Source organism: Choloepus didactylus (genome assembly GCF_015220235.1).
Source record: "Choloepus didactylus isolate mChoDid1 chromosome 24 unlocalized genomic scaffold, mChoDid1.pri SUPER_24_unloc2, whole genome shotgun sequence".
Taxonomy (NCBI): Eukaryota; Metazoa; Chordata; class Mammalia; order Pilosa; family Megalonychidae; genus Choloepus; species Choloepus didactylus.
In genome coordinates, this window is record NW_023637605.1 from 505157 (window position 1) to 522471 (window position 17315).

At 40.9% G+C, this 17315-nt stretch overlaps 1 protein-coding gene across 1 annotated transcript in view; it reads left to right on the forward strand.

Annotated features, from left to right (window-relative positions):
* LOC119525178 (E3 ubiquitin-protein ligase HUWE1-like) overlaps positions 1-17315 on the forward strand; it is a 195496-nt gene that overhangs the window by 154057 nt on the left and 24124 nt on the right. Inside the window, 11 exon segments of the mRNA XM_037823780.1 lie at positions 2379-2524; positions 2957-3023; positions 4149-4363; positions 6966-7177; positions 7633-7815; positions 13071-13243; positions 13595-13740; positions 14449-14524; positions 15346-15444; positions 16031-16164; positions 16353-16521. Of these exon segments, the coding sequence (XP_037679708.1) occupies positions 2379-2524; positions 2957-3023; positions 4149-4363; positions 6966-7177; positions 7633-7815; positions 13071-13243; positions 13595-13740; positions 14449-14524; positions 15346-15444; positions 16031-16164; positions 16353-16521 (1620 nt within the window).

A 17315-nucleotide genomic window follows, 5' to 3' on the forward strand; every position in this document is an offset into this window, starting at 1 on the left:
ACATATTTGTACATTTTATCACAATTGTTGAATACTCTAGATTTCACCAAGTTACACAGTCCCAGTTGTTATCTTTCCTCCTTTCTTGTGGTGTCTCACATGCTCCCCATCTTTCTCTCCCAACCGTATTCATAGTTACCTTTGTTCAGTGTACTTACATTGTTGTGCTACCATCTCCCAAAATTGTGTTCCAAACCACACACTCCTGTCTTCTGTCACCCTGTGGTGCTCCCTTTAGTATTTCCTGTAGGGCAGGTGTCTTGTTCACAAAGTCTCTTATTGTCTGTTTGTCAGAAAATATTTTGAGCTCCCCCTTGTATTTGAAGGACAGCTTTGCTGGATACAGGATTCTTGGTTGCTGGTTTTTCTCTTTCAGTGTCTTAAATATATCACACCACTTCCTTCTTGCCTCCACGGTTTCTGCTGAGAGATCCGCACATAGTCTTATTAAGCTTCCTTTGTACGTAATGGATTGCTTTTCTCTTGCTGCTTTCAGGATTCTCTCTTTGTCTTTGACATTTGATAATCTGATTATTAGTGTCTTGGCATAGGCCTATTCATATCTCTTCTGTTTGGAGTACGCTGCGCTTCTTGGATCTGTAATTTTATGTCTTTCATAAGAGATGGGAAATTTTCATTAATTATTTCCTGTATTATTGCTTTTGCCCCCTTTCCCTTCTCTTCTCCTTCTGGGACACCAATGATACGTACATTATTGTACTTTGTTTCATCCTTGAGTTCCCGGAGACGTTGCTCATATTTTTTCATTCTTTTCTCCATCTGCTCTTTGCGTGTAGGCTTTCGGGTGTTTTGTTCTCCAGTTCCTGAGTGTTTTCTTCTGCCTCTTGAGATCTGATGTTGTATGTTTCCATTGTGTCTTTCATCTCTTGTGTTGTGCCTTTCATTTCCATAGATTCTACTAGTAGGTTTTTTGAACTTTTGATTTCTGCCATACACATGTCCAGTTCTTCCTTTTCAGCTTCTATCTCTTTTGCAATATCTTCTCTAAACTGTTTGAATTGATTTAGCATTAGTTGTTTAAATTCCTGTATCTCAGTTGAAGTGTACGTTTGTTCCTTTGACTGGGCCATAACTTTGTTTTTCTTCGTGTAGGTTGTAATTTTCTGTTGTCTAGGCATGGTTTCCTTGGTTATCCAAATCAGGTTTTCTCAGACCAGAACAGGCTCAGGTCCCAGAGGGAAGAAATATTCAGCATCTGGTTTCCCTGTGGGTGTGTATTAGAAAATTGCTCCACCCTTTGATATCTCGGGTCGCTGTGCTTTTCTGCCCAGCAGGTGACGCCTGCTAGCCTGTAATTCTTGACTGGTGTGAGGAGGTATGGCTGTGTTCCCCCAGGCTCTGGGGACTGGTTCTGAATGGAAAGGGCCCCACCCCTTTCCTTCTAGAGAAGACAGACCCCCCAGGTGGAGGTCATTAGCATTTCAATGGTCTCTATCTCTGCTTGTGCTGTCTCCACCCTTCTCCACTTCACAGGCCTGGAAACTGAAAATGACTGGGGCTTTCTCCACTGAGCCGAAAAAGAATCAGATAGCCCCCTTCAGACCCAGTCCAAGGCTCTCCAAGGTCTGTCATCACCCAAAGTCTCTGTCTGTTTTTGGGGGCTGCATACCTGTAGTGAGCCGTTCACACTCGCTACTTAAAACCCCATTTGGAGCTCAGCTGAGCTGTATTCGCTTGCTGGGAGAGAGCTTTTCTCTGGCACCAGGAGGCTTTGCAGCTCAGGCTATGGGGGAGGGGGTCTCCCGACCTGGTTCCGCAGGTTTTACTTACAGATTTTATGCTGTGTTCTCGGGCATTCCTCCCAATTCAGGTTGGTGTATGATGAATGGATGGTCTCGTTTGTCCCCCCGCAGTTATTCTGGATTATTTACTAGTTGTTTCTGGTTTTTTGTAGTTGTTCCAGGGGGACTACTTAGCTTCCACTCCTCTCTATGCCGCCATTTTGCCCGACTCCCCCCCTTGTAATTTTGACATACATTTGTTCTAGTTCATGAAAGAACATTTTTATATTTGTGCTAGTAATCACAGTCATCGTCCATCAAAGGTTTCACTGTTATATACAGTCCCATGTTTATCCTCCAACTTTCCTTCTAGTGCCATACACAACTCTAAACTTCCACTTTCAGCATCAAGCACACACGTAATTCAGTGTTGTTAATTTCACTCACTTCTGAATAATATTCCATTATGTGTACAATGAATGAATCAAGTCCTGAAGCTCCTCATTCTTAAGTGAAAACTTAGCCAATGTCACTGTGTAAATACTCCTAACCGCCTGAAATGAAATTGACCAGGCTTCCAGAAGGGCGAAAACATTGTACAATTATGAGTTTTGTTTTCTCTTGTTGTTTTTCCAGCTGACAAATGTGATCCTAAACCTGGGGGTATGACCAAGGAGGTTGGTCAGCTCCTGCAAGACATGGGCGATGATGTGTACCAGCAGTACCGGTCACTTACTCGTCAGGGCAGTGACTTTGATACACAATCAGGTTTTTCCATTAATGTAAGTCAGTTCCAGCAGCCTTCTCCCTTTCTGATGCCTTTGTGTTCTCAGAATTCAGGGATATGCCAGGGGAATTGCAAAAGTACTGAATGTGACGTATCTGTAAATTATGTGTTGCCTAAAAATTAATATAAAATTGGGTTGTCCTTGGTATGTTTGTTTGTTTCTCTCTCCGGTGGTTGGACATGTTTTCTTAATTAATTTTTCTTTGCCCATTCTTCCCTATCCCTTCCCCCCAATCTCCCAGTTACTGTGTTGCTAATGATGGTTGCCCACATGTTATAGTATTGGGGAGGAGGTGGCGGAAGGAATGCAATTAAAGGGTCTGCCAAGGAGAATCTGGCATGCCCAGGACTCCTTGGAAGGAGTCTTGCCTTTGGTAGCAACTGTCTTTGAAATTAATAATGGCTCAGGAATGTTCTTCTTCCTTAGAGTCAGGTCTTTGCTGCAGATGGTACCTCCGCTGAGACTTCTGCATCTGGTACCTCCCAAGGAGAAGGTAATGGTTTGCTTTTCTCCCTCTCATGTTGTTATTTCTTTGGAAGGCAACTTGAAGAAACTGGGTGTCCTGGGCAGGGGATAGAGGAATGTAGGCATAATTGTCACGTTTCCTTATCTAAGTGAACTTCCTCAGGGTGAGTGCAATGTTCTGTAAATCAAGGATCTTATATACTGAAGTTAATGATGCTGTGACTTAACTAACTCAGTAATGCTTGCTATGGTATATCCTTTAGTGCTACTCTTTTAAACTACTCCATGCCTCTCTTTTGGTGGCTTATAGAGCTTTGGTGTCAGACATGCTAATGTTGCTCTAAGCTTTGCATGATGGGGTTCCTGCCTTACGGCAGTGTCACCAGAGCTCATTGGCTTCTCACCATGAATTAGAGACATGTCCTGTGATAGCTGGTTCTCCATGGATAGGAAGTCTTTGACAATTGTGCTTAGTATCAGGCTAATCCCTGGAGATCAGTGAAAGGCTAGCAGTAAGATATTGATTAACTCATATTTTAGTGGGCTTTCTGTCCATATGTAGTAGAATGGGTGATGGCAATGTCATTCAAGGGAAACATCAGTGCCCACTATGTGACAGACTATATTAGACACTAGAATGAAGCAGGTTCAATTCCTGCACATAAAGAACTTTATCTAGTGAGGAAAGGAGACTTGCAACAGTTATAATACAAGTTAAATGCCAGAATGGGGGGCATGTTTGGATAAGGTATAGGGGGCACATAATAGTATCTCAGTATGTCTGGGTGAGACAGGAAAGCATTTATAGAGGAGGTCAGCACTTCTGCTGAACTAGGTAAGAGAAGAGTCTGCCAGGCAGACATGGGAGAGAAGAGATAAAAGAGGACTCAAGCTGTGTTTGTGGAGCTACTAATTAGTACAGTGATTGTGGAGCATAAAATGATGTGCAAGAGGAGGGGGAATGGTGAGAGATATGTGAACAGTTAGGCAAAGTCTCCCACAGACTGTGTCTAACCTGGATCATCTTACCTATCTGTCCTTCCATTGCAGTATGGGGAGGATGTTTGTATGAGTGGCCTAAAGTGGCGAAGTAGTGTTCTCTTCACTTAAGGCTCAATGTCTCCAGTATTGTGTTCTGGTTCTTTCTCAACAGCTTCAACTCCAGAGGATGCTCGAGTTGGGAAGAAAGATAAAGAAGGGGACCGGGCCTCCGAGGAAGGCCAGCAGAAGGGCAAGGGCAGCAAATCTTTAATGCCTACCTCCACTATCCTTCGTCTCCTGGCAGAGTTGGTGAGGTCCTATGTTGGTATTGCTACCCTGATTGCCAACTACAGCTACACTGTGGGCCAGTCAGAGCTGATCAAAGAGGTATTATTTCCAATTTCTGCCTACTATTTTGTACTTTCATCATTTGGGTACCTACTGTGTGTTTGCCACTTTGCTAGGAACCCATGCATGCTAAACACTAACCCAATGGTAAGGAAACAGGAGCCTGAAGACTTGTTAAAGAGATAGACCTTTTCCCCATAATGTGGAGCTGTTGGCTTATGCACAAGTTTAATTGATGAGCTTTGTTCTCTAGAAAATTACTTGGTTTGCAGTGTTGAAATTGCTAAAGGCAAGCCTGGAGTTAGACAGACCAGTTAGGAATCTGATATAGTATTCTAGGGTAATACATGGTCTTGGTACAGTTGGGACAAAATGGGTATGCTGAAGAAATGTTTTAAAGGTAGAATGGACAGACAATAATTGGATTTGAGGAATGAAGCGGGAGATCAAGAACTTAAGGATGTTTCTTCCTCTGTGTTTTGTGTGTGTGTGTGTGTGTGTGTGTGTGTGTGTGTGTTTTGGGCATCTAAAGGTGTTTTAGGGGGTGGTTGAATAAACTTTATATACAGGAATATAGGTGTTTATCTTCCAGATATATCTGCACTTGTGCAGAGATAGATGAGGTAGCAGTGTCAGTAATATAAAAAATATGGGAAAATCCTATTCATGTCTATTAGTAGAATTGATAGGGTAAGAATTAAGTCATTTTATATATGTACTGATGCAGAATTCTCTTCAGGTTATTTTTCACATGAGAGGGCACTTTGAGAAACTGTATTCATGTAAAAAGGATGTCCAAGGAGGTTTTATAATAAAGGTTGCCTCATTTTGTGGGTCAAAAATAGAGTAATTTTATGGTTAGTAAGTTGCAGAGGGTTGAGAGTAGAAAAGGAAAACTAGTGTTGTAGACAGAGAGTCTGATTTTTCTGTGTAATTGTAGTTTATTTATTCTCATGGCTGTATGGAATTCCATTGTGTGCATGCACCATAATTTTTTTGTCCATTCTGTTAATAGGCAATTGGGTAACTTTCCTTTTGGAGTTATTATAAATAATACTGCTACAAGCATTCATATACATCATTTGGTGAACATATATAAGCATTTTTGTTTGGGATATGTCTAGTAGAGTTGCTGGGCTCTAGTGTATGTATAAGTTCAACTTTAGTAGATGGTGCCAAACAGTTAACATGGTTGTGTCAATTTATATTATCAGTGGCAGCATAAAACAGTTGTGGTTGATTTACCTGCTTTGCCAAAACAGATGTTCTTCCTGTTTTTCATTTTAGCTAATCTCTAGAGGATTTGTAGTAATACTGTATTATCATTAAAATTTGCATTTCCCTGCTGACCATGTCTTCATGTTATGTCTTCTGTTGAGTTCTTTATATGTGCTAGATATGTCTTTTGTGAGGCGTATGTATTGAATATGTATTAATCTTTTAATTCAAAGCTTTTACTCATTTAAGCCAGTTACATATATAACAGTATTACCTGTATAAGACATTTAATTACCAATTTATTACATATCTGCTTAATATGTGTCAAATGACTACTGTTACAGGGTACTGATAGGTGCTTTTCAGATACTCTTGATAATCCTCACCTCAGCCCTACAAAGGCTGTTGGTATTGCTGTCTTTACAGAGAAGAGAAAAAGCTCAGAGGAGTAAATAATTTGCCCAAGGTCACACTGCAGAATAGCAGCTAAATTAGAACTCAGGTCTCTGATTCCAAATTCAGATTCTTTCTACTTGGTCACCCTGCTTTCCCAAATTGCAAAGCATTTTTCCCAATGTTTAGTGATACTGTCTTATAACATTATTTACACTTTTATTCAGAAAGCAATTTTAACTTTGTACTTTATTCAGTACTGGGGAGTTAATTTGCATTTCTAATAGTCCTTTCTTAACAAGGTCACCTTATCTAATTTCTCAGATTCTAGAATTCTGGAATTCTTCAATGCATTATTCTTAGTGAGATAAAGTTGACATAAAATAAAAGTTACTATTTTAAAGTATACAGTTCATAGCGTTTACTACATTCACAGTGTTACGGAACCATCACCTCTACATAGTTCCAAAATCTTCAATGTATTTTGATCCAAAATCTGCTTGAATGACATTACTAAGTTTCTTTCTAAGGCTAAAATAAGGAATTATCAGGGCAGAAGTCATTGTTAAAGGAAAAGAAGAGTCTGAGTAAATTTCCTTCTTTTGTTGTTGAGCCTTTTTTGCTATTTCGAGTAATTAATGTTGAATTACTTTAAATATTTTCCATATGCAAATCTGTGGCTATATTGTCTCTCATTGAACTCTGACCAGTTTTGCAGCAGAGGTTCCTGGGCACATCGTAAATGTCAGTAGATATTGTAGTTTAATTGAATTGTGAAATATCACACTTGAAATACCAAGTGACATCGAAATGTATAAACTGTGTAGTGGGAAATTTGAAAGCAATATTTCTGGATTTGCTACTTATTTAGCTTGAACCTTTGAGCCTTGGTTTCCTCATCTATAAAGTGGACCTGAAAATCACTCACTGGGTGACTTCATGGATCAGTTACGTGTGCACCTTTGTTGCTGTGCAAATGATATTGTATAATTGTGCTTGTGAATGAATGTCACGATTAATGATTTTACAGGACTGCAGCGTGCTAGCTTTTGTTCTGGACCACCTCCTCCCACATACCCAGAATGCAGAAGACAAGGACACACCTGCCCTGGCCCGCCTGTTCCTCACAAGCCTGGCTGCTGCAGGAAGTGGCATAGATGCCCAGGTGGCACTAGTGAATGAAATAAAGGCAGCCCTGGGACGGGCACTGGCTATGAGTGAGAGTACCGAAAAACATGCCAGGTAAAATCCATGACTGACCTAGTGCTGATAACTAATAGCATCTCCTTACTCCATTCTTCATCATTGGGTTCCTTGCACTTGAAAAAGAGTTGTAGTCTTACTGGCATTGCACGTTCTCTGGTCCTCTATAGCTCTCGTGCTTCCAAGTACCCAGAACATTGATTACATTTGGAGAAGGTAGATAAACAACTTAGAGAGGAAACAAAGGGACATTTTCACTGTATTTCTGTGGTCTGTTCAAGCAAGACATTGAACAGATTATTCGGTCTTACTAAAAAAAAAACTATTGTTTAAAGAATTTGAAGAATGCTACCACCCAAGGAGTGAGTTCTTACCTGTTCAGATGTTACTTCCAGAAGGAAATGCATAGGAAGGTTGTCTGAGGCCAGTCAGTGAAGACATAGCCTGAGAATGGGCTTTATTCACATGATAGTGGTGTCATACTTCTCTCCCAGGCTTCAAGCAGTGATGTGTATCATCAGTACTATCATGGAGTCCTGCCCTTCCACCTCCAGCTTCTACAGCAGTGCCACAGCCAAGACCCAACACAATGGCATGAACAACATCATTCGGCTCTTCCTGAAGAAGGGGCTGGTTAACGACTTGGCCAGAGTGCCTCACAGCCTGGACCTGTCGAGGTAAAATCATTCCCTATCTCCAGCCCCAGGCTTTCTCCCACCCCTGTAATCATGCTACTTATTTCTCCATTTGCGTAGCATTTTATGTATGCTCAACAAATGAGTGGTGAGGAGACAGCTGGTATGGTAGGAAAGCATCGGGTGTAGATGGGAGGCCTGAGTTCTTAGTATTATTGCTTTTAATAAGGCACTTTCCTTAGTTTTCTCATTTGCTGCAAACTCAAAATTTGCAGTATATCAGTGTTTTTCTTTTTTTTTTCCTTCAAGCTTCCCTCCTTCAATTAAAAATAACCTTTTATTATAAGAAGAGTATATGTGTATTATCAAAAATACAGATGAGCACTATAAGAAAGTAAACCCCATATTCCTACCACCCAGGTACTATCATTACCTTTATCATATATCTTTCAATATATTTCTTTGCATACATAATATATCTCTTACTAAAATATTATATTGTATATACTGTTGTGTAACCTGCTTTTTTTTCAATTATTGGTCTCTGCCTTCCCATGTAAATAAATTTTTATCCTAATGCCCAAATCTGTATTAAAAAATTTTTGTACAAACCAGAATCCAATTAAGAATCTTATTGCATCTGGTTATGTCATCTGACTCTCTCTTAATCTAACACAGATCATTTTTTTATCTTTATTTTGTTGCTGTGTGTTCATGACACTAACTTGTGGACGTTACCAAGCCTACTGTCTTATAGAACGTTTCACCTTCTAGATTTGATCCACTTGCTTCCTTGCAATGTGCTTAATTTGTTCCTTTACTCCCTGTTTTTCTGTAAACTGGTAGCAATTAAAACTAGCGCCATTGAAACATTTTAACCTAGAATATGTCTTAGGTGATATACATCTCATATTGTATCATGGGTAGGCACAGCTCTTTGAACTCCTTTAATGATGTTAAAATTGTCCACTGGATTAGAGCGATAATTTGTTATGTTTTCCCCCCATCTCACTAGAAACTAATCTGTATTGTTACTTTGGTACTATGGAAACGTCTATTTTCCCATCCTCCCTGTACCTAATTAATGGTCTTACTGCCAATAATTGATAATCATTGCTTTACAGTTAATTTCTAATTTCTGTTGTTCCTTCTACATAATTAGCTGGCATTTTTTCCATGAAATTGAGATATAGTCACCCGAAGTATATAGTCAGTTGTTCACAGTATCATCATACAGTTGTGCAGTCATCACCACAATAAATTTTTGAACATTTTCATTACTCCAAAAAAAAAAAGAAAAAGAAAAATAGGAATAAAAAACAAAGTAAAAAAGAACACCCGAAACATCCCATCCCTCCTATTCATTTACTTTTTTGTCCCCATTTTTCTACTTATCTGTCCAGACACTGGATAAAGAGAGTCTGAGCCACAAGGTTTTCACAATCACAATCACATATCACACCATATAAGTTATATAGTTACACACTTGTCTTCAAGAATCAAGATTAGCTGGCATTTTTCGGTATCAGTTTAAGAGGGAAAGTATTTGGTTACTCTGAAATGTAGTTCTTACTGGGGAAAAAAAAGCTAAGAACTGAAATTTTCCTACTTTAGTTACTAGTTTTCAGAGTAAAGTCAAAAACAGATTTAATCATCACTTCAAGTGGTAGTATGTGAGATTTTTATAGCTTTCTGTTTTCCAAGTGCTATTATGGACTCGTGAATTTTGAAAAGCCGTGATTGAATTATTTTTCTTTGGCCAGTAGCTGAATTCTTTGTCCTTCTGATAACACCCCATCAATTTTTTAAAAAAAAATTTCAAACTCACAGTAGAGTAATGAATATCATATGTCTCACCTAGATAACCAATGTTTAACATTTTGCCCCATTCACTTTATCTCCTTCCTCTGTCCCCTACCCCCTTTTAGGGGCTAAATCATTTGAAATATGTTGCAAACAATATGACACTTTCTAAATACTTCAGTGTATTCCTCATATAATAAACATTCTCTAACATGGCTAACATACCATTATCATATCCAAGAAATTTACCTTCAATGTAGTAATTTCCAACTGTGATTTTATAGCTTGGGGGAAGGTGTTCTGATCCAGGATCCAATGAAGGTCACACATTGAATTTGCTGTCATGTCTTTCATTTTGTTTGACATTTGACTGGAAGAATCCAGGCCCAGATGTCTTATAAAATATCCCACAGTCTTTGTCTGATTGCTTCCTCGTAGTTAGGTTCAAGTTTGGCAAGCATGCTATATAAGTAATGTGTGTCCTTCTTGGTGCATCACATCACTTGACATATTATACCAATTTGTCCTATTGTTAATACTAAGTTTGAGCACATCATTAAGGTGTTATTGTGTAGATTTCTCCTTTGTAATTAATAAGTAGTCTGTGAGGTGATACTTTGACATCGTGTAAACGTTGTGTGTGAATATCCTGTACACCAAAGATTTTGACTCAGTAATTTTAGCATTCTTTGGAAATCCTTGCTTGGATCACTCTTGGTAGTTGCAAAATGAGACTTTAAGTTTCTGTTGTTCTTATTTATTAGCTGACATTCTTCTGTAACGACGAATTCCCTCTCCCCATTTTGGTAACCCTTTTGGACTCAGATTATTTTTATATTCCAAGTGTTATTATCCATTGCCATCATCATTATTTTTGATGCTCAAATTTGGCCTTTGGTAATGACCTCATTAATTTTTTAACTCAGTTTTATTGAGATATATTCACATACCATACAGTAATTCAACGTGCCATCATGTAGTTGTGCATTCATCACCACAATCAATTTTTGAACATTTTCATGACTCAAATAAAAAACTAAGAGTAAAAATAAAAGTAAATGAGAATACCCAAAGCATCACCCCCATTATTCATTTAATTTTTGTTACCATTTTTCTATTCATCTGTCCATACACTGGATAAAGGGAGTGTAAGCCACAAGGTTTTCACAATCACACAGTCACACCGTATAGCTGTATACTTAGAAACTCTTCAAGATTCAAGGCTCCTGGGTTGCAGTTAAACAGATTCAGGTATTTCCTTCTAGCTATTCCAATACACTGAAAAATAAAAAGGTATATCTATATAACATGTAAGAATAACCTCCAGAATGATCTCTCAACTCCATTTGAAGTCTGTCAGCCATTGAAACTTTATTTTGTTTCATTTCTCTTCCCCCTTTTGGTCAAGAAGGTTTTCTTAATCCCACAATGCCAGGTCCAGGCTCATCCCTGGGAGTCATGTCCCACTTTGCCAGGGAGATTTGCTCCCTTGGGAGTCATATCCCACACAGGGGGGAGGGCAGTGAATCTACCTGCCAAGTTGGCTCAGAGAGCCCACATCTGAGCAACAAAAGAGTTTCTCTGGGGGTGGCTCTTAGGCACAATTATAAGTAGGCTTAGCCTCTCCTTTGCCTAAGGGAAAGCCTCAAGATTGAGGACTCACTCTTCTAAATTGGTAGTCCCTAATGCTTATGAGAATATCAGGAATTCCCCAGGTGGATATGTTTTAATATTTCCACGTTTTCCCCCAGTTCCTCAAGGGGGCTTTGCAACTGTATTTTTAATCTCTGCCCATATTATTCTGCAGTGTATCAGGGTTTCACACTAACCTGTACAAACCAGTCAGATCTCACTCCCTATTTAAAGTTCCATGTAATTATGGTGTTTGAATAAACGGACCTTGTAAATTAAATTATATAGCGTACTACAGAATATACAGATTTTGCACCAAATAAACTTCTCTTCCTTTTGTCTCACATAGAAGTTAAAGTTTTAAAACACCATCAGTATTGTCCTTTACCCTTTTGTCTGGTTTTCCTTGGTCCTAACCAGATCAGCTTCATTCATATCTCTAATTGACATCTGATCTCTTTTTCAGCTTCTTTAACATTTGCTATATGGGGTAATGCTGACATTCATAGCTGTCGAACTCTGGCTCTAAGTCTCAGGTGTCACACATACCCAAAGTTCCAGGGACCGATCAGGTTATACACAAAGAACTCAGCATCTCAGAATTTAGAAATAACCATTACAACTCAGGATTAGATGTAACTGTTGTGGGAGCTTACAATCTAGGAACCTTTACCATAAGCCTTCCCCTGATAAACTATGCCCTCAAATTCAGTTCTCACAGTTTGCACATTATTATTGGTCCATATTAATGAGGTGTTAGTTACAGTATCTGTCTTTTCCTTTCTGGTTTCTTTCACTCAACATACTGTCTTCAAGTTTCATTCACCTAGTTGCATGCCTCACAACTTCATTTCTTCTTCCAGCCACTCAGTAGTCCACTGTATGTATATACCATAGTTAGCCATTCAGTTCATCAGTCAGTGTACGCTTAGGCTGCCTCCATCCATTGGAAATTGTGAATAATGCCACCATAAACACCAGTGTTCAATTTGTATCCCTGCTCTCAGTTCTTCCAAGTATTTACCCAATAACAGGGTTGTAGGACCATACGGTAACCCAATATTTACCTTCCTGTGGAACCACCACACTGCCCTCCAGATAGGCTGTACCATTTTACTTCCCCACCAACCCCCATTAATTTTTGAAAACCTTCCGACTTAATATGTCCCAGGCTCACCTTGTACCTTCCATGATTCTTTCAGTCAGTCATTTCTCTGAGAAGCCCTGATTTCTTTTCATGTGTAATGGTATCAGAGACCAGTGTCTGGATGCCCAGGGGCACAGTGACATGTAACAGAGAAAAGCCAAGTTGCTCTAGTTTTAGTTGGCACTTACTTGGCCTCACATATCTTATTATACCTAGAATCACACCACACCTCCAACTGCATTGCAGCCCCTGTAGTGCTTATACTGAACCTTAAGAAGCCTTACAGAGTATATTTGGAAATCCTCAAAACTGTTATGTTACTCTGAGCTCTTAAGATATAGGGACTAAATGCTAGTGTTTTTTTTTGTTTTGTTTTGTTTTTTACACCACTTAGGTGTATCTTGAGAAGTGGCTTGCTGCTTGCATGTGGTGTTCAGGATATATTCTGACTTACGGTCAGAATTTGTTCCTCACATGCTTACTGCAACCGTATGAAATATGGCATTGCTTTAACCCTTGCTTCTGGGGTGGTTCCTTGAAGAACTTCTAAGTCAAGTATTTTTTCTTCTAAATAGTAATAAGTAGACAGTTAGGTCTGCAATCTTGTGCCCCTTTCTTCGTTAGTAGTAGCTTTTATTGTAGGGGCATTAGTAGCACTTACAGTATCCCTGATACTTCCGTGCTCAGCCCATCTCTGTGTCTTCCTTCATCTCAGTCCCAGTGTGGCCAACACAGTCAATGCTGCTCTGAAGCCTTTGGAAACACTTTCCCGGATTGTGAACCAGCCTAGTAGCCTTTTTGGCAGTAAGAGTGCTTCTAGCAAGAGCAAGTCTGAGCAGGATGCCCAAGGAGCCTCTCAGGACTCCAGTAGCAACCAGCAGGACCCAGGTAGGGAAGCAGAACCATGGACTAGAGAACTGAAGGGGTGGGAGTAATTATTTGATGGGCATGGGATCACAGCTGTTATAGCTTGGTATTGTTTCCCTGGGAACCTGCTGGCCTTCCAGAGATGTGTCATAGTGGTGTGGGAATCTGCCCCACAAAGAGTTCCTTAAAATTGCAGCCTTATTTGGCTATCCTCACACATAGCCTCATCTTTTCCTTTGTCACCCATTCATTTTTTCTCTGAGAACTTGTAAACTTACCCAGGGAAGGGGCCTTATTGTCTTTACACTTGCCTCGTGGTGCCTAGTATATAGGCACCCTTTGATTATTTTGCTGGTTGGTTGATTGTTTCAGGCGAGCCTGGGGAAGCAGAAGTGCAGGAGGATCATGCTATCACTCAGACAGAGGTGGCAGATGGGGATATCATGGATGGGGAGGCTGAAACCGACTCAGTGGTGATTGCTGGGCAGCCTGAGGTGCTCAGTTCACAAGAGATGCAGGTAGGGAGGCAGATCACCCAGCATACCCCTATTGCTGCGCTGAACTGAACCCCAAGTGGTGTGGGTGGGTGAATACTTTGGATCCTTGCTTCAATGATGTCTGTTTTGCAGAGAAGCATGGATGATATGCTTAGTAGGTGCTCAGTAAATGTGTTCGAATTGCAGTAAATGAAGGGGGGCAGGCCCAGGGTGCCATTTACTATGAAACGGTTATGTTGAAGTTGAAAATTGGCCTGTGAGACCTTTGGGTCCATTGTCTTTGATTTACTTAGCTCTGGTCATTAATGGAAGCTCCTTCACATCACCGTATGCCTATAGCACCAGCTCTCACTAAGGCTTGAAACAACAGTCTTCTAAGACCCAAAAGAAAGCATTGTAATTTCTGAAGCTGGTAGCCATGGGTAAGAAATCAAGCCTACAGGCCTAAACTGCTGGCTCTAAGGAGACTTGCATATACTCCTGGACAACATAAAGACTAAACCTGGTACCAGATAATTCGGATGAACCCATTTGAAGGACAGTCTGCTGTGGATTGGCAGCACGTGGTAGTTTCTGTACTATTAGCACCAAGCATGTGGTTTTTATGTAGCATCTTCTGTCACACATTGTCCTAGAAATACATAATCCCTTGCTGGCCTTTTTAGGGTTTCCATGCTGGCACGATAATAGACTTGTGTGCATCCATATATATGTTCTATTTCTCTCCAGGTTGAGAATGAGCTGGAGGACCTGATAGATGAGTTGCTTGAGAGGGATGGCGGATCTGGGAACAGTACAATTATAGGTGAGAGCCCCAGAGCTGAGTATAGCCTCTTCCTTTGTCTCAGTCTCTCTTGGGAGGACACTTTTTCTCATCATCTGCTTGCTCAGCTCTGCCTAAGGGCTCATAGCCAGCCTAGATTGCTGCTTGTCTTGATGTTGACAGTCTTAAAGATGAGAAACTCACAAGCCATCTATAGACCTATGGCAGGTCTGAAGTGTTGTCTGTGTGGGGTTGGTGGGATGGGGGGTGGTGACCATCAGTATAAGATGATATACATCAGGCACATTGAAAGAGTGTTTATTCATGGAGGCCTAGAGAAGGCTGGACAATAAGAAAGCTGTTTCCTTTCAATTCTTCAACAATACCCAGAGGCTTTCTGCCTCTGAGTCTCAGTACTGTAACAGGAGTGATTGTTCCCTAAGGGTGGCCCTTTTTATGTCTCAGAGGGAAAACAGCAAAGGTTCCTTACTATCACCTGACTCCAAGGGGGTGTGTGTGTTGTTTTTATTTTACTCAAGTAAATTGACGGATAAATGGAAGTAGACATGTATTCTTAAATTTTACAAAGCTTCTTCACACCCGGTGTCCTCTGTGGTTTCACAAATAGTGGGATTGGCAGGGCAAGTGTGATCATCCCTTTTTACAGGTGAGGAAACTGAGACTCGGACAGGTAAAGTGACTGGCCAAGCTCATCTACATAGTTGATAGCAGAGAATCCAGGTCTTCTCCCTCATTCAAAGAAACTGGATATTTGCTAGGTATACATAGCTTCTTTAGGCACACCCAGTCTGGAAAGGGAAGTCCTCTGTTGTTCAGTGAAGGCTCTGCTCTGTAACCTTCAGTGAGCAGAAGTGGAGAGGATAAATCACAAGAGGATGTGCTGATGGATGAAGCTCCTTCCAACCTCAGCCAAGCTTCCACCTTGCAGGCCAACCGAGAAGGTGAGAGTGTCGAGCCAGAAAGGCCTCCCTTCTTGCCCTGCACTTCTGATGGACACTATACTAGGGTTTTCCTGGAGGCAGCTGCCCACATGTACAGAATAATGAAGCATCTGTCTGCATGCGCTGACATAGACCATCCACTTTATCCTCAGCCAGTTTTTCAATTAACATGTTACTACTGCTTGCCCAAAGTTTGTCACTTCTTACTTGGTTTGCTTTCTTCTCACCCACCTGCAGTCATCGCTCCAGATCCCCTCTTACCAACAGGATGCAGTCAATAGCAAAGTAGGGCTGGAAAGGCGAGGGGGCACCAGCAGACCTGGCCTACTTCTAAACCATGGCTCCTAAGGCCACCACCCTGTAGCTAGCCTCCACATTCAGCCACCCTGCTCAGTGTATTGAGACATTGATTGGCACTCTTAGGAAATCATGGCTGGCTCACTAAATCTGCACATCACCCCAGATCTGTTTCTTCCTCTCCTAGAGTCAGATAACCCATCTCCTTCCCACTTAATCTGCAGGCCTGCGTAATAGCCTATTTTCTAGCTGCTCAGTGTAGTCCTCCAATGTGCTCCCTTTGTTTTAGATTCTATGAATATCCTGGACCCTGAGGATGAGGAGGAGCACACTCAGGAAGAGGACAGCAGTGGCAGTAATGAGGATGAGGATGATAGTCAGGATGAAGAGGAGGAGGAGGAGGAAGATGAGGAAGATGATCAGGTGAGGGGGGACTGTGTTTGGTTTGGTTCAGACAACCTCTTCTATGGGAACACAAAGCTGGAGAAAACCCATCAGTCTGGGTTGCTAGCATCAGCGCCTCCCTCCCTCATGTGCAAATATGGCCGGGACACCAGACTTCAGAAAATCCTTATCTCCAGCAATTCTCCATCTCCTATTTTCCCCTTAAGGAGGGTGATGAAGGTGAAGGGGGAGATGAAGACGATGACGACGATGGCTCTGAGATGGAATTGGATGAGGATTACCCTGATATGAATGCTTCTCCCTTGGTCCGATTTGAGCGCTTTGACCGGGAGGATGATCTCATCATTGAGTTTGACAACATGTTCTCCAGTGCTAGTAAGATACAGCGGTTCAGTTGGGTTTTATCTCTTGATTCTTATACCCTTCTCTAGGGTAAGCCACGCAGTAAACCAGAGCAGCTATCTAGCTGATACATAAGAGCACTTCTTTCCTATACTGACTTCCTGGGGCAAGGGATATCTGAATCCATCTCTCTCAGTAATATGTACTTAGAAGAAGGAATCATGAGAGGCTGCCTTTGATCTCTCCACCTCAGTAAACAGGCAGCCATTTTAGAGCCTGGACAACTTGATAGTTTACTTGATTTGAAAAAAAAAAAAATAAACCAAAGCTGACTGCATCAGGCACCCATGTGCATATTACAGTGGCAGAGCAAACAATAATCTTTGTGTCTGTAACACTGGATCTTGAGGATTTGGATGGAGACACCTTTGAGCTTGGCATTGGAGAGTAGATTTGAGCATATTCACCCTGTTCATCAAGGATACATCTTTGCAGGAGGAGGGAGTGAATCCCTTTCTTCCCTCCCCATCAACGTCAAAGTTCCCTTCTACCGCCAAGTTAGAGAGTCAGGTTCCTTATATCAAGCTACCTTGATAAGACAGGTCTTGACCACAAATAACAAGCATGATATAGTAGAAAACACTGCACTGTTCTGGTCTGTTGTCTTGGCCAAGTAATCTCTTACCTCTTTGAGCCTCAGTTTGTCACCTGTAAATGAAAGGTTTGAAAAGAAAAAGAAAAAGTGTATTGGGTTGGATGATTTTCAAATTGCCGCCTTTTCTGTGATTCTCTTTGCGATTTTGTGATTTGTGTCAGTCTTCCTTATA